This window comes from Pagrus major, chromosome 24 (genome assembly GCF_040436345.1).
Source record: "Pagrus major chromosome 24, Pma_NU_1.0".
NCBI lineage: Eukaryota > Metazoa > Chordata > Actinopteri > Spariformes > Sparidae > Pagrus > Pagrus major.
In genome coordinates, this window is record NC_133238.1 from 508,897 (window position 1) to 526,945 (window position 18,049).

Genomic DNA, 18,049 nt, shown 5'->3' on the forward strand with positions numbered 1-18,049 from the left:
AGAGGTCCGACATTTCTGTATTTAAAATCGTTGTTTTATTGATTTCATGTAATATTCTAATTTTCTGAGATTTTGAATTTGGGGTTTTCATAAGCTGTAAGCCATAATCATCAAAATTATAACAAATAAAGGCTTGAAATTAGGGATGCACCGATACCACTTTTTTTCAAACTGATACGATACCGATACTTGGATCTGAGTACTTGCCGATACCGAGTACCGATGCCGATCCTTCTACCACAACAAAAAAACAAACGATTAGGCAAAATGCAATGAATTGGAAGACAAGTTTTATTTTCTTCTCTGCTTGTTACAACAAATAATGATAAATATGAATAAATGACTGTAAAACTTTTCACATTTCAAGTGAAATTAAACATTTTTCTGTGAAATTATTGCAGTTTCCTCATTTGAATCAAACAAAATTATCAATTAGCACTGTCTTCAGCTTTTAGATTGAGAAAACATGAATTAACCTATTGCAGTGTCCACATTTGAATCAAACAAAATATCATGTAACTATTTGGCACTGTCTTCAGCTTTTACAAAACATGAATTAACCTATTGCAGTGTCCACATTTGAATCAAACAAAATATCATGTAACTATTTGGCACTGTCTTCAGCTTTTACAAAACATGAATTAACCTATTGCAGTGTCCACATTTGAATCAAACAAAATATCAATTGACTATTTGGCACTGTCTTCAGCTTTTAGATTGACAAAACATGAATTAACCTATTGCAGAGTTAAACTTCAGTCAGAATGCAATGGTGTGGTCTTTGAACTAAGCTTCTTTTGAGAAAGTGAGAGGCAGATTCTTTTTGATGAACAGAATCATCTCTGCATGATCAGCTGTGAGCCTGTTTCTGCTTTCACTCACAATGTGTGACACTGAGCTGAACAACCTTTCACTGTCAACACTAGTGCAAGGTGCTGAAAGGTATCTGCCCGCCAGTCTAGCCAGAGTTGGGAAGCGCACTTTATTAACCACCCAGTATTGTAGTGGTTTGTCTTCCTGTGAAATCACGGCCTCTCCAAGATATGTCTCTACTTGTACACTTGAACCTACTGCAGCTGTGCCCACTGATGCTGATGCCTGCTCATCTGCAATTTCATCAAATATGCTGTCTAGACTGCTGGTGGTCTGGTCCGTGCGTGGTTTTCTTGAAGGTGGTTCATTCAGGTCATGGTCCTCCTGCTTGTCCAGTTCTCCAGGCAACCTCAGCAGCTCAAGTTTCAGCACCTCTTTGGCATGTGCAGCAGTGGTAGCATTGGAGAAAAAACGATTTTTGTACCTAAAACAGAGAAAGAAAAAAAAGAAGTTGAAAATAGCATGCTTGCTATTTTAGCACAGTCACAGTTACAGTCACCCAGTTGCACACACACAAACACACACAGTCGCAGTTACAATCACACATAGTCACACACAGTTACACACACACACACACAGTTACACACACACACACACACACACACACACACACACACACACACAGAGTTACAATCACACATAGTCACACACACACAGTCACAATCACACAGTCACACACAGTTACACACACATAGTCACACACACACAGTCACAATCACACAGTCACACACAGTTACACACACACACACAGTTACAATCACACATAGTTACACACAGTTACACACACAGTCACACACAGTCACAGTTACACACACACAGTCACACACAGTTACACACACACACACACACAGTTACAATCACACATAGTCACACACAGTTACACACACAGTCACACACAGTCACAGTTACACACACACAGTCACACACAGTTACACACACACACACACACAGTTACAATCACACATAGTCACACACAGTTACACACACAGTCACACACAGTCACAGTTACACACACACAGTCACACACATCACAGTTACAATCACATACAGTCACACACAGTTACTGTCACACTCACCTGGGATGGAGCAGCGTTGCGATGCTGTACAGTGGGTTTGCCTCCACATCAGTGAATCGCTTCCTGACAGCTGCAGCCAAGGTTCCCTTCATCGCTTTGACCCCATGGTCTTCATCAGTCTCCCTTGTTAGAAATCTGTGCAGCACAGTGACTGCTGGAATGACGTCTGCAGCCATGGCATCTGAAGAGCTAACTTTCCGAGTTAACTCCTCGAATGGACCCAGGACAGAGAGCACCTTCTCCAGCAGAATCCACTGGTGACCCGTCAGAGTATCAGGGAGTCCGTATTCAGACACGTATATTCCCAGAGCCCGTTTCTGCTCAATCAAGGACTGTATCATGTAAAACGTGCTGTTCCAGCGGGTCTGTACGTCCTGCTGGAGCCGCTTAGCAGGCTGGTTGATCTCTAATTGAATGTCCTCGAGCCGGGAGTTGGCCAGAGCAGAATGTTTAAAATGCCCAACTATTTTGCGGCCGACAGCCACCGCATCAGTAACACTTCTCTGTGACAGAAGGCCCTCGTGAACGACCAGCTGGAGAGTGTGAGCTGTACAAGGTAGGCTGGGCAGCTCAGCATCACTCATGGCTTTTATCATATTCCTTGCGTTGTCTCGGAGCACTGCGTGGACGAACGTCTTCGGAATGTTCCAGGTCTGGAGCATGCTATCGAAAGCACCTGCGATGCTCTGGCTGGTGTGCGAGCCCCGGAATGACTTTGCATGTAGTGTGACGTGATGACGAATGAACTCCTCGTCTAGCCACTGCGCCGTTAAGCTGAGCAGTGACATTGGGCACACACTGCTTGTCCAAATGTCAGTGGTGAAACTTAAGGCTGAAGCCTTATTCACCTGGTCGCGAACTTTTTTTTTCACATCCTCAAAAAGTTTTGGCACCATAACATCCGTGATGTAGGGGCGACTGGGAATCTCATATCGTGGCTCGAGTGTGCTGAGAAGACGGCGAAATCCTACATTGTCCACAACCGACAGTGGCTGGTCATCCAGAGCAATAAAATGAGTCAGAGCCTCTGTAATTTTAACTGCCCGTGGGTTTTCTCTCGACATTTTTTCTCGCTTTTCCAAAACCTGAGTTAAAGTTGGTTGTTGCGGTTTCGCATTAGCCTTAGCAAACTCGGTATACTCAGGGTGATGAAGTGTCCTCAGATGTTTTATCAAATTGCTCGTATTGAACGACGTACTCTCCTTTCCTCCCCTGGAGACCTTACCAGCACACAGTTTGCATTCCGCCTTGCTTCTGTCATCTTCGCATATTTTGAAATGAGCCCAGACTGCTGACATGGTGCTAATTAACCGCAGCCGCCAGTTTTTTTTTCAGTTTTTTTTTTTTTCAACCGCCAGTCTCACTCCTCGCCTAACCACGCTGTTTCTGATTAGCTCGACGTCTCCCCCTAGCCGCCAATCTAAAAAAAATACAACAAAGATGCAAAGCCACCCTCTGATCGCGGTCTTCATGCAGAGCAATTGCATGCACTGGTATCGGTTCTTGGTATCGATAAACTTTAGCGAGTACGAGTACAAGTATATTACAACAGTATCGACCCGATACCCGATGCCAGTATCGGTATCGGTGCATCCCTACTTGAAATATCTCGCTTTGCATGTAATGAGTCTATATAATGTATTAGTTTCACCTTTTAAGTTGAATTACTGAAATAAATGAACTTTTGCATGATATTCTAATTTTTCACAAGCCACAAGGACAGAAAGCCCTCCCTGTATTTTTCATATTTTAAATTATCTTACCCGCAAAGATCGTGGATCCACCTGGCTTCAGGTTTAGCAGTGAGCTATATTCCTCTTGGACTGGTGTCCTCTGTAGTCCTCCTGTAACGTTATTCGAATCCTTATAAATAGACTATGACTGCTTTCTGAATCTATTATTTAGTCTAGTAGGCCTCTTCTAACCCATATCTGCTGATAATGAATGATAACGCATATTTAATCAAGTAATAACAAAACAGGTGGCTACAGGTTGTCATTTCAAGAAAGCACCCGGATTTACACTTAAAGCTGTTGCCAGGGTTTGCGCAAGCATACTGATTGCCTGTGTTACTGGGCATTTGTTGGATTCTACACAAATTTTGGTGCCTAACTTTTCGAATGATATCATACGAACATTGTATGAGAACAACCTGTTCTCTGCCCATTTGCAAGTTATTATATATTAAAGCTGTATTTCAGTAAAACAAACTTTTTAAAGCACATTTCCTGCAAAGAAACGTGTAATGTTGGTTAAATATAATAGCAAACATGGTTTCAATTGATTTTGACTTTGGGTTTAACTCTCTGGAACAAGTGCCTTTTGCCCCTCATTATAATTAAGCTGTGTTTCAGTAAAATAAGCTCTTTCAAGCAAGTTTCCTGTTTCTTATCAGTAAACATGTTAAGTTGGATAAAAATGTTGGCAAACATGGTTTTAATTGAGTTCCACTTCATATTGTGTGTCCAAGTCAGTAATGTCCATTTTGAGCTTTTCTCTGCTAGATAAGTGCCTTTTTGAACATTATTATAGACAGGCACAAGCTTGAGCTGAATTAAAGCTTCCTACTGCAAAAAACCTAGTCGGAAGCTTGAAAAAACTTGAAAACACTTCCTACTGGCAGCAAGCTGTTTCTAGTTTCCTACTAGGTATTCACAGCCAGTCCTAAACAACCCAAGACCTGGAAACCCCTGCTTTAGGTCGGGTATTTTTGAAAACTAATTTGTCACAAATTATATTTACAGATTACAAATGTGCTGAAATTACTAAATTGTATTACTTACTTATTATGTAATTCAAAGTCTGAAAATAGCTTGTAAGTGGAACTTAGGTAAGACTCTGTATTAACTTACTCAAAACTTCATTTATTTATCACAGTACATGATTTACAACATTGAGAGCCATTTAAAATTACACCAATAATCATCTATCTCAGATAACAAGTGTAAATAGTTAATGTGAAAAATGTTTAAAGGTCATCATGGATACTCATGAATACAACAAGGAGACAGGCACTGTTGTCATCATCAACATCATATTGCTCAACCTTAACACCCTACAACCGAACCACTTACTTACTTAGTTAAATCTTAATTAAAATGTATGTTTAGGACTAAGTGTACTTCATAAAAGAAGAACAGACAGATACTGTAAACTATTTATAACAAATACTTTACATTAGGCTCACTAGATAACATTTCTGCAATACAATGTAAAAAGATGTAAATATATTCATACACATATGTATATATTTATATTAGATTTTTAATTAATAAGCAAAAATTTAATTAATATGGTATATTTTTAACTGCGACACATTCCTAACACTTGCCTAAAAGCTCCATGGGACACTCACAGACACTGAAAGGGGGGGGCCTGTGCTTAATGTTCACGTCAACAACTTACCTATAGTTTGTGCTAGCCCTGTTTGGGTCTCTGTCATCCACTGCGTGGGTGACAGTTTTGGATAGTTCCTATAAAGCTCAGGGAAGTGGCTGCTTGCTGCTCTTTATTGGAGGTGGGGAAAATAACCAGACAGGCATTTACTAAACCAAACAGTTGTCATGCTTGGATTTTCTTTTGTAAAATCTAAAATATGCTTTCAAAATACTTCCAATAGCACAAGGGTGGTTTCAGACCAAATCCGGTAGTGCAGCGATAAAGGTACTCCGTTTTGGCTGTGGCGGTGGGGGGCACTGTGGGTGGCGTAAAAGTTGAAACTGACTCAACTTTTGGAGAAACGCAGCCCGATGTCATGTTGCAGTGGCCAATCATATAAGCTGGTGATCAGACTAGCAGCATGAATGACTGAAGCTACAGTGAATTGTAACGTAGTGTGTCATGTGTATTCACTCAGTCTGGCTTTGTGCACCAGTTTAAGACACTTATGTGGATGCTAAAGACCACTGTCCAGCATGCTTAACCTACTGTGGCAGAAGCATGACCGCAGATCATAAACAAAGCAGAAGTGGTCAGTAGCTGGGCATGTTATTTGGCATGGCTAAATGCTACAGAGGGAACACAACGGACATTTCTCTGTGTAGCGCGATGTTGCATCAGTCGGTTTGGTCTTGTGCCCCAGTTTAAAACACACAGTAATGCCTCACATCCTGGTTGTTTACTGTTATTTTTAATCTGTCGATGAGGACAGAGAGTCACTTGTAGGACCAGCATGCTAGTAGCATACCAACATAGCAGCCTCCCCTTTCGGCAAACTGATCAGCGGTGGTTCCCAACACACCACGCACACCACCGCACTTGGTCTGAATGTACCATGGACCTTTTACTACTGGACACAGCCCTTGAGGCGGAGCCCCATTCATTCCTATGAAAGCTGCTCAGTGGCACATGAAGCCAAAGATGTTTGACTTCCGGCCGGTGCTCTTCCGCATTGTGCATCCCATAGAGCGTGCACACTACAGACTTCCGCCGACTAAGCCGGCTAAGTTCCTGTTTAGCACCTGGCTAACTTGAATGAGAATAAAATAATTTAATCGTGCGGCTCTTCTAGACTTTCCAAATGTTATTGGACCAAATGGCTGAAATTATAACGGGGGTTGTGATGCTATAAAAATTACTCGCCTTTTTACAGCCCCTTCTTTCACAATGTTAGCTTATGGGAAAAAGTGTTTTTGGGCTGCAGTCCATCACATGACGTTGTAATTACATGGTTTGGCCACTACGAAAACTGGCTTCCGAGCCTGGCGCTCCTCCTGGGGGATTGGAATTTACCCCAAACATCACCTTTGTGTTGCTTCTTGAAGTTTGATTTTGAGTGTGGACTGTGCTCATTGTTGCCCCTAGAGACTGCTGGGGGAAGAACACCCAAAACAACTGACGTTGCATCAAGAACCAGTGGGTGTTTTCTGTGATCCTGATCTCAGGGGGCAGTAATGAGGTGTTATGGATTAGCCTACCACAATGAGATATGCTACACTATAAAATTTAGACAAGCAACATGAAATGGCAAAATGTGGTCATGGAGACACCTTTTACAATGGGAACAACCATAGAAGCAATGTTGAGCACTTTGCCAGTTGTTCATGTGTCTGCTGTGGACAGATTTTTGGCAACTCAGCATCGTCACAGCTGTACAAAATGCAGTCATGAAACTTTCCAGGTGTGTAGTGGAGATCAAAATGAAGGTGGAGTTTGAAGATGGGTGTGGTCTGAGCAAGGACGTAAGGGCACAAGAAGTGTCAGTATGATGGGATTTTTATCATGTAATATTTGTGTAACCACTTTTGAACATGTGTTACAATTTGTAGCAGTTTTGATTTGGAGCGCATTTCCTTTATGTTAATACTGTCGTTTATGTGCTTTGTCCTTGAGGTACCATTTATTGTCTTTGTAGCAAGCCATCCAATGCGTTCCAGAAGCGGTGCATTGTTTTTTAGGAGATGGGGCATTGCATGGCCCGCTCCTCATTTGCATTAACTTTAACTCTGGGCACTTCAGTGGCCTCCGGTACAACGCAACACCTCTGGAAACTATAAAAACTAAACATGATAGAGTTGAAATGAAGACCAATCCTGCAACTGCATGGCTCATTTCTGGCCTAAAATGTCCTCAGAAACCATTTCGCTGAGCTATTTTTGTAATCTATGAAACAGTTTCCAAACCAGCCGCCATGTTGGTCCGGTTTCAAATCCCAGTACAACGGCAAGCGCTCAGGAAGAGTTCAAGGCTTTGAAGTCAACTTTCATAGTGGCTAAACCATGTAATTACATCACGTGATGCACTGGCTTTTTTCAATTACATTGTGAAAGAAGTGGCTGTGAAACAGTGGATAAATCTTTTTGAGCATCACAACCCCTGCGAAATGACTCGTTTGACTATCATAAGTTAAGCCATTTTGTCCAATAAAATTGGAAAGTGTAGAACCACAAGATTAAATAATTTTATTTTTATTCAAGTTAGCCAGGTGCTAAACCGGAAGTTAGCTGGCTTGGTCGCAAAAGTCTCTAATGTGCCCCACAAAGCGGAAGATCAGGGTAATTTTATAGCTGGAAGTTGCCATTTTGGCTTCAAAACGCTACTGAGCTGCTTTCATAGGAATGAATGGGGCTCCACCTCCACTCCAGTGTTTCTGTGGTTGACAAAGAGTATAGCCTGTTCTGGTCAGGCATGCAAAGCTGGGAAGCGTTGCACGGCCTCGCATCGCGTGATGTCCCCGTGGACATGTTTAGGGGCTACTGAACATTGAACATGATGCAAACTGAAAATGATCAGTTTCACACTATGCTTAATTTACACTCTAGCGCTCCGGCCTGTAGAAACAGATGCATGACAACATAGTGTTGAATTGAAATCAGAACCAAGGGAGCCATGAAAATGAAAGGTAAATAAGTTTTCAGAAATAAATGTAGCAACTGATATGAAGCTCTTGTTCAAGAGTAAAGAGAATGTGTTCAGAGTTTTTGTTCAATTAAGGTTACCAATTGCTGCTCTATTTGAGCCATTAATTTTTTTTTTTTTTTAATTGCACATTTAACTGACATGCAGGCACTACATAATCTATGACATTTTCATGGTCAATTTAAGATTCACATTTTTCTGGGCTACAACATTTCAAGATGAAAAGTCATTCCAGTTCAGAGAAATACAAAAGTCAAAATCATAACAAGGACATTTCTAATGGACAGCATTAAATGACATGCAGGCCAGTGTCTTGGCTATATTGTGTGATCTCACACTATAATCACTCCAGTGACTGTGAGATGTTGGTATTTGATTTCTAAAATAAGCTGTACTCAAGACTTTGTTCTAAGCCATTAAGAATGGTTAATAATCTTGGAAATTTATCTTATTTACATTTATCTGATGCCGCTCTGTGCATCTGTTAAATGAGCAGACCTACATTTTAACCTGGCTCCATACTTCTGAATCTCAGGCAGTAAAACTGTGAAACAGAAGATTTGCAGAAATGACTGACAGTCTGTTTTGACAATCCAGACTACATATTAGAATTGAAACCAGATGTGAAAGATTCTAGAGTTTGGAGTCATTTCAATTTTGATTTATTTTAAAGAAACCACTGGCACCAGTTCTAAATGGTTTACCAGAACATTTTTATGGCAGCAAAAGTAAGAGGATATTACATTTCTGGCTAAGCAGAGAGATATTGGTCAGTCTTCATTCTTAGAAACTCATCAGGCCCTGAATCTTGAAACAGATGTTGTAAAGGATTTCTGTGTGAGTTATTGTATGGATTGTGCTTATCATGAGATGGACTGTCTTGAGTTTCTCCTACTATTCTGGATTAACTGAGGCTCATGTAGTGTCAGATTCCTTCAAAGTCGAGATTTATTTGTGCTGGGCCAGCACGTCATTGAAGATGTTGAGGAACATGTGAACATGGTACTCCTTGAAAACCAGAGCTGGACGGAAACGGATTGATCGATCCCCACACCCTCCCAGGAGGACACCTATCAATGACAAATACTGTTAATAAATGTACACACAGTTCAATGACAATTAATTTGCTGTCATCCACCTTCTCCACCTCTTTTTGTATTTTACAGTGTCAAACATTTTCAGACAATATAGTGATGTAAATTTTCTATTTGATGGAGTTATTAACACAATCAGATTAGCTGCATCCATGTACAGACAGTGTTTCCACTGTTCAAATGCATAAAAAAACAGGAAGGCCTATTGACAGACATTATATCATAATATTCTGGGCTGACTAAAGAAGATGCCAATCTGGTTTTTACCGAATGGTTAAGATAAGGTTGATCTTTTAAGAGACTATTTGCCCAGCAACATCATCATCATGAAGTGTGAAAATAATACCCTGAATATGTGAGGTTATGTGCATCAGGCAAACATCAGAAATGTACTAACTAACTTTTTCTTAATGCTTACATTAATTGTGTGAGAGGGCTTCTTTACTTTTAATGTTTACTGTTGTGTGTGTTGATGGTTTGAAAAACACACAGTTAATATCTCACCACTTGCAGATCTAATTTTTTTATTTTCAGTGCTACTTTCACTGCTAATAGCTGCAGTTTCTCACTGGACACTGGAGTCATATTAGCCATTTTGAGCTGAAAATTTGGCAAGTGTTGCATGAGGTGAAAAAAAATTTGAGGAATAAAGCGATGAGAACAACATAAAAATTGTGCACCTAAACAGTAATTTTATTGGTTTCTACCAAGTTGTTTTATTTAATACTGAGAATGTTCATATAGGCTATCATGATGATGAGATTTTTCTACCCAGTTGCTATGCATACCCATATGACAGTTAATGTTGTAGAATTGTGGTGTCTCCTTATTTGCTCCTTATGTGTACAGATCTTTACACACTCTTTAAAACAAACAGGCTAAGTGTGGTGAATGATATTAGATTTTGTTTCTTTGTAAATACACATAATGTACACATCTACAGTACATACATTATGTAAATTACAGTAGGGATAAGAGGCGTATTGAGTTCAGCTAAAATAGTGATTTTAGCAAGAATGCCAACAGTTTCAAATTGTAATTGCAGCATACTGCATTCTCCTGTTCTCAGGGGTTCTAATGAAATGGCCTTCAATTAATATCTGCCCACACATAGACTTTACACAGTATGTAGCCTACAGAACATAGCCCATTGTTTTAAGCCCATTTAGAGCAGCACTGCAAAATCCTGAGACATGTTATTTTGTAACAGCGAGCATGAAGACGCATTTAAATTTGACCCTCTGAATGTATTACCTAAATGGAACAGCATCAAAATAAGTGCGGTTTTGTGCTAGATATCAGATGATAGAATACAGTCTTTTGGATCAGGGCTTTAGCTTGGAGTGCGGACAAAATTTTGCTACCTCATTCCATGGGTCAAAGTGGTTATGTAAAATGTGCATCCCTGTCCTACACAGTGATTTACACAATCAACAAGTAAATGTATTAATGCTCATTATATTGCCAGTGCATCCTTACAGCAGGGCCAAACCATGACTTACAACATTCTAAACCACTAAAAATGAGGGTGCCATAATAAATGAATAAATGGCAAGAAGAAAAGAATGAATTAATCATACCTTTGTCTCTGGCCTTGAGCAGGATGCTGTTACGTGTTGCATCATCACAGATATCAATTGCACAGAAGGTCCCCTGTCCTCGAGCTCGGCTTAATATGCCGGGGTTCTGAGCCTGGGGACCAGATGCATGTTGTTCAAGTTCACGCACATTTAGGTCATAATCATGTCAAATATGATCCAAGTCATCTACAGGAAGCAGATGTATGATTGAGAATACAAAAAGTCTACTCTGATCCTTGACTCACAACTTATACAATAGTCATACATCTAGAGATAGGAATCGCTACCATGGTATATATAGTATGGCAAAATCTGAGGGTTAGGGAACGGTATCAATAGTACTACTCTTACTGATACTCGCCATCAGCCTGGTGGTCAGTCTGATTAATATTCTCATTGGTTACATTTTATTGCTGTGTGAGAAAAAAAAATCAATTGAAAACAGGATTAGAATTTTTTAAAATATTTTTAATATAACTTAGGATTCTAGAGGTGCAAAACAAAGTGGCTATATACTGTAAACTCAGTACTACTGTATATCCCTGAAAGCAAATGCATGTTTCTGAATAAAATAACTTAACATTAAAACACAGCCTTGAGTTTAAAAAGAATGTATCATGCTGATGTGGATTCACGGAATGAAAGGTACCGCTGCTAAAAGGATAAGGGGCTATTTTGGAAGTGGGGACTGTCTACAAGAATTTGCCAAATGATAAGATGTTAGTCACTAATCATGCTAAATACAGACAGTTTGGTTTTGGCTTGCTCATCACAATTGGCTTTAACAAGCACACTTGGCGGTGTAAAATATACAAGTGGTAAATGGAAGATGAGGTTGAAAAGTAGTAGAATTCTGTTGTAATTTTGTGCTCTGTTGAATAGATGTTTCACTTAATTTGTTGCACTTACGGTAAGAAGTATCAGTTGTTATTACTCTGAGGGTTGTTTTGCACTTACAGCAGTAAATATAAGTTCTCATTAAATCAAGTAAAATGTATCAATCAGTGTACCTTCATCTCAATCGATTTTATCTTAAGAAACTAAAATTGCATAATGAAAAACTGTGCTTTTTGGGGGACAAAAACTCTGTGTAGGGAACTGGAGCACAGTGACTATTTTGATAACTATACCACATCATAAAACAATATCAGTTAAAAGGACATTATACCAAGGTGCTATAGTGAAATGAGACAACTCAAAATAAGCAATATGAATATATCTTTCACAAACGTACTGTCCTCACATGACTGAATGATATTTCTAAAACCATAGCCTATGTTCTGTTAATATTTTGGCTAGCCTACGAGATTTTATTTCTTGCGACAAGTTTTTTTTTTCCCCACCTGAGCATACTGTACATTCAATCCCCCCAAAAAAAGAAATAAAAAAAAAACTAAATCAATATTGGACTGTACAAGAGTATAAGAAGCCCCTCCGTAATGCCAGAGCAGCCCTTTAGTCATCATTAATAGATGAAAATAAGAACAACCCTAAGTTTCTTTTTAGCAATTCAGCCAGGCTGACAGAGAGTCAAAGCCCTATTGAGCCTTGTGTTCCTACAACAGCAGTTACAACTTTATTGGCCTTTTTAATGACAAACTTTTGTTCTTCTACAAGATCCTTGAGAAAACAGTCATCTTTCAGTGATATGACTTTTTACATAATAGTTCATATAAGCAACTTTTTTAGTCTCGTTAGATCAAAGTGCTGCATTTGATCCGATTGACCATCACACCCTGTTACAAAGGCTGGACCATTTATTTGGCATTAAAAGAACTCCATTAAAAACTAGCCTTTTGGCTAATTCTGGCATATTTACAATAATGAGCATATGCACTTTCCCTGAGAAAGAAACTGAATAAATGCATAAATTGAGCGATATCATTCATGCTCTGTAAAGGGGTGCCAACGATGATCTTGGTGGTTTTAATCACCTGCTACAGAGCCTTCCTGTCCTGGGCCAAGCACAAACCATGCCAGTTTGTGATGCTTCCAGTAAGGATGCTTTTAATTTCTACATTATTAGTACTGTGCCTCCCCTGATCACATTTAAACATTACCACGATCTGATACCCCTTTCACATTTGTCAAAAAAACACTAACACCCACTATGTGATGTGAAAGGAGTTAATCGAAAGTTTTTAGTGGGTTTACCCGCAATCAAAAAACCTGTGTACAAAAGCAAGTTTCAGTGTAAAAGTGGTATGACAGACAGACTGGTTCATTCTGACACTGCATCCTGGCTATCTGATCAACCTACTGTTTTTTTACACCACAGCCACTGTGCATAGTGTTCTGACTCATCAGACACCACATACTTTAAGAGTCTGCTTACTGGTACAATAATACCTCATTAAAAGCTTTGTTAAATCTGCTGTAAGCATTGTTGTCATTTTCCTGTCCATTTTGCAGTTAGCCCTTCCCCCTTGTAGGAACACATGTCCATCGCCTCTGCATTCCATTGAGGTTCTGTTCTTGCATTAATTACTCCTCTCATCTGCAAGCTGACTGTTTTCAGGAAAGAGACGCCATGAAGTCTCTCACCTCTTCACCTGACTTGTTTTGCTTTCAATGAAACCGTCAGATGGACGCTTCACAGGAGAACCCCTCTCCTTTATTTACAGCTTTGAATAACCATTTGTCCTCTTCCCCCACTCAAGATATTTACACTCCTTTCTCTCAGGTCAGTCAAGTTCATCATCAAATGAATACACTCTCCAGAGTAAAAGTATTCTGGGCCTCTTCTGTTTTTCTAGCCCTCCTGCCCAAATGGTTTACGACTATGCTTCTCTTATCACACATTCCAACCTATAATGGTTTCTGCACTCATCCAGATTTCAAGCAAATTCTAAAATACCATTAAACCAGGAACTCATCCTCTTAATTTTAACAGATTAGGAAACAGTAAAAGAAGTTCATAAAACTGATCTTTTTCCCGTTTCTCTACGATTAAGATTGACTGAGACCAAGTTTTAATGTTTAAAATGTCCTGTGCTCCGTGGAATCACAGCGCCTCCTGACGGTGAGTCCTGGTACAGTTGGACGAGCTGTTTAAGAAATATTCTGTTTAATATGTTTATTGTTATCACCAGTAAATGTCTCTGATATGTTTTTGTTTTAACAAGTATTAAGCTTGAACTAGGAGAAATATGTATAAGTGATCAATTCTACCAGTTCTACCTACTGTATATTCAAGTGTGTTTTCTTTTACGTTTTAATCAAGTTTAATTCCTTTTGAATGTTAAGTGATTTTAATCATGTCATAATCCTTTTCATGATAGACAAAGTACATCTATTGAGCCATGGTGAGATTCTGTGAAAGGTGAAGCACGGTTTTGAAACGTTTAAAACTATAGTTTAGTTTTAGTGAGTTCCTGTGAATTTTCACACTTTATACTATCTACTTGGAGACAAAAAAGCCGGCAGCCCTGCCCCCAGGCACGCCCGCCATTTGGAGACAACAAAAACAGAGAGACATCACTTCTCTCGAGTTAGTCTAGGCTTAGTCTCACTCTTTCTCCTGAAACTTACTTTTGAAACTCTCGTCTTTAATTTTTCCGCTCTTTACTTTTGCTTTGAAATACGCTTCAATACAGCGATCTCAGCAGAAGTGCTCACGCGTTGATTTTTCTCACTTTTATATTTTTCGCCGTATTGATTAGCTTCTTTATTAAGTTTGTACCAGAACGAAGTTCTGTTTTAATTTGTTTTATACAGTTAAGTATCGTAACCTGATTTAGAGGAAGTGAACTTAATTTAGATTATCTTGCATTAACTAACAACGGAAGATCCGCCTGATCAACGTATCATCCTCAGTTATTTTATTCAAGAAGTTAGATTTAGTTTACAAAGTCAGAGCCTGAGAACCACTCGAAGCAACGAAGAAGAACATCTTTATTAAAATCATCATCACGACACTACAGCAACTTGCTGTGTCCGAAACCATGCAAGCGGTTTCCAATGAAAGACAGACTCTTTGACAAGCCCCCAGCGCTCGCTAGCGGTACCATCCCGCTAGGCATTGAGCCAAGATCTTCACCGGATCGGTACTGGACGAACTGCGCTCTTCCTAAGACATCGGACCGAGGTCGCCAACCAGCGGATACCGGACGAGCTGATACTCAGCCATTGGACTGGGACTGCCAGCTAGAGTCGCAAAACATCGGAGGAAACCCGCCACCGCTGACTCCGCAACTCTGCTAAGAAGGTAGGCTCTCCATCACTCATAACAGCTGGATTCACACATGATACATGAGATGGTGTCTATGGCTCTGATCTTTTAGTTTAAGAGAAATTTGGTTAGGATTTTGGTAGTATTAAAATTACTCCCGTAATATTTAAATGCTTCAGCCTAACTTGTGATCTCACCATCAGCCCATATTCCACTAATAACCCATTACTTAGTTATTCCACATTTCCTGTTATCTGTTGTTATTCATTTAAATTGCCATTTCATTTATTTAATCTGAATTATTTAGTCAATAAACATATTTAACCGTATGTCGTTGTCTGTGCAGGTTTGTTTTAATGTGGAGAACCGATGGATCTGTGTAGAATTCACTAATTCATTTATGAGATTGAATAAATTGATCTGAAATTGATTAGAATTGATACAAGTTAACCTTGTCCAGTCGAATTAATTAATTACCTCGGGATTATTCAAATAGACAAAACAACGGAGGTGGTGCCCCATTAACGAGTGTTTTATTAATCGCCAGTGATTAATAAATTACATTTATTATTAGTGTATCTCCTACACCATCTCTATGTCACCACATGAGTGCACAGCAGTAATTGCCAGACAGAGCAGCAAAGAGGAGTATCCTGCTCTCTGCGCATTCATGAGCAGACATGACTACCTTTTTATGGAGTTCTCTGTTCTGACTGGATAAAGTAGGCAGGGATACCAGAAAATGTCCTGTCTCTTTAACTGCATGAGCAGGGGAAGGAGAGACATAGGTTACAAACCAAACACTATATAACAGTGATTAATGTTGGAATATAGACTTATTTTAATAAAGATATATCACTTACAGCAGCTCTGCAGTAGTACACATGTTTACAGTTCCTGTGGTTTGGTTTATGTTGGACAAAAAAAATCTTAAAGATTGCATACGTGAACATAGACAAAACATGATGTATGCTAATTCCTGACATTATAAACAGGCTGACCATGACTTTACACCGTCATTTAAGTTTTGGGGAATAGAAAAATCTCACGATGAGAAATGACATTGCTGTGGATAGGTTATTAAGTTTGATAAAACAGTCTGGAGATTCCCCTGCAAACTGTATGCAGACCACTGTTTTGAGCATTCTTTGTGAGCCATTCAGTGCTTATTTATAGACTGAACATTGCCTACCTAACTAAACTGTCAATATTGCTGTTGTCAGTAATGTTGAAGGGTAAGGGTAAATATCCTTGAATACTCATATTTGTTATATTTTATTAATAACAATATACTGCTCACACTGTTTATATTATATATAAATATATAATATTATATATATTATATTTGTACATATTATGTATATACACCTTTATTATTATTATTGTTTATTGTTATATTGAACTGTCCTTTGGCTGCTGTGACGCACACATTTCCCAGTTTACAGGACTAATAAAGTCATTTCTGATTCTGATTCTGAAAGAGTGTTACTTATGAAGTGAGATGAAAATTCTACTTCGGGTCAAAAATTACTTTAAATGCTTTCCACATTGAGTGCTTAAACCTATATTTTATTTTCTGATCTTTGTTTCCAAATAGAAAATCGATTGTGACAAAGGTACATTGATTCATATATATCTAAGGTTCTACTTCTGAGGGTTGGGTTAGATTGTGAGGGTTGACAAACTTTTTGTCTCATGGCATACGATATTATCATAGTGCACAACTTACTACAACCAACAACCTCCAAGCACAATATATTATGGGCTTATGAAGATTCATGCTGACATCCGAAAGCCAGTTGTTCTTGAGGTGAAGAAGCACAAAGAGTGCATTTTCCAAAATATGAGGAAAGCACATAGTATATAGAGTACACATTGCATTAATCATGTCGTTGTATTCATGGCTAGCTGAAGTAAGTAACTTAAATTTGGATGGTCTAAAGCAAAGCAACTGATGACTTAAAATTTCCAAGAGTTAGAACCTAGTACAACAAACTGCAGCTTTACAGTTGCACACCTACACATACGAATACACTACCTGTAGATCGTAAAGACCGTTAAGCAAGGCTTTCCCAGAACGGGTCACCTCTTCTAGAAGGTTTTCTCTGCGAATCACATTGAGAACCTCAGCCAATAACAAGTTCTTTGAAGGGTCACCCATCCATGTGTTAAAAATCCGGTATGGCTGAAAAAAAATTTGACAGCAGTTAGACAAGCTAACACACCTGTAAGTTATAAAAGACAATGATCTTACTAACATATTTTAACATCTAAAAGTGTCAAATGACAATGATGTAACACTCCAACTTAACATGTGTCTCCATTTCAGAATTTCATTCAGATGTATTTGCCAAGTAAAATTACAGTGTTTTTGACTCCTGTTTAAATTGCTCATATTGCACTCCCCAGAAAAAGACATAGCTTGGAATTAACTTTATCTGTTAGTCATTTTAATGTTGTGACTGATCGGTGTATATGAGTAAAGAAACAAAGAAAAGCTAGATCATCAGTGTATTGTTTGGGCTGTCCAGTAGATTCATACTATGTGGACACAACAGGGCTTTTCAAAAATAAATAAAACTTCACAAATAAGATTATGTGGTCTGAATTATTAAATATTAAATATCATGAACCTTATCTGCCTGTAATTCATCCTTGTGGTAGTAGCCACCAGTCAGAAGCTTCTTACTGAAGGAGACAATGTCTGCAGGGTCATCCATGCCCCAGTGCTCATGGGCCCAATACTTTCCTGTGGCCCCTCCACCAGTCTGGACTTCATCTACATGGAAAGCACAGCCATGCTGGATAGAGAAAAGGTTAACAGATTGAGACATGAAGAAAATGACTGAGGTAAACAGATCATGAGTGCAAGTGGGAAGAAAGGTAAGATGTTGATGA

General features: G+C 39.1%; 2 protein-coding genes across 3 annotated transcripts in view; both read right to left on the reverse strand.

Annotated features, from left to right (window-relative positions):
• Positions 1–685: 685 nt before the first annotated feature.
• LOC141020417 (zinc finger BED domain-containing protein 4-like) lies at positions 686–3,344 on the reverse strand. The gene is made up of 2 exons (XM_073495470.1): positions 1,950–3,344; positions 686–1,297 (listed from the first exon to the last, which is right to left on the reverse strand). The coding sequence occupies exons 1-2, from the start codon at positions 3,245–3,247 to the stop codon at positions 787–789; spliced, it is 1,809 nt and encodes a 602-aa protein (XP_073351571.1). The 5' UTR covers positions 3,248–3,344; the 3' UTR covers positions 686–786.
• A 5,608-nt stretch (positions 3,345–8,952) lies between these two features.
• Positions 8,953–18,049, reverse strand: part of abat (4-aminobutyrate aminotransferase) — a 115,098-nt gene continuing 106,001 nt past the window's right edge. For both annotated transcript variants that reach the window (XM_073495472.1, XM_073495471.1), the window contains 4 exons: positions 17,785–17,952; positions 17,190–17,336; positions 10,981–11,092; positions 8,953–9,376 (listed from right to left, as the gene is read on the reverse strand). In XM_073495472.1, the coding sequence (XP_073351573.1) occupies positions 9,255–9,376; positions 10,981–11,092; positions 17,190–17,336; positions 17,785–17,952 (549 nt within the window). In that variant the 3' untranslated portion in view covers positions 8,953–9,254. The remainder of the gene's footprint in view (positions 9,377–10,980; positions 11,093–17,189; positions 17,337–17,784; positions 17,953–18,049) is intronic.

Excerpts from the sequence above, each read along its gene's own strand:
- LOC141020417 (XM_073495470.1), bottom strand. The coding sequence starts at position 3,247 with ATGTCAGCAGTCTGGGCTCATTTCAAAATATGCGAAGATGACAGAAGC. Across the intron at positions 1,298-1,949 it reads GCAACGCTGCTCCATCCCAG|GTACAAAAATCGTTTTTTCT; the intron begins GTGAGTGTGACA and ends TCTCTGTTTTAG.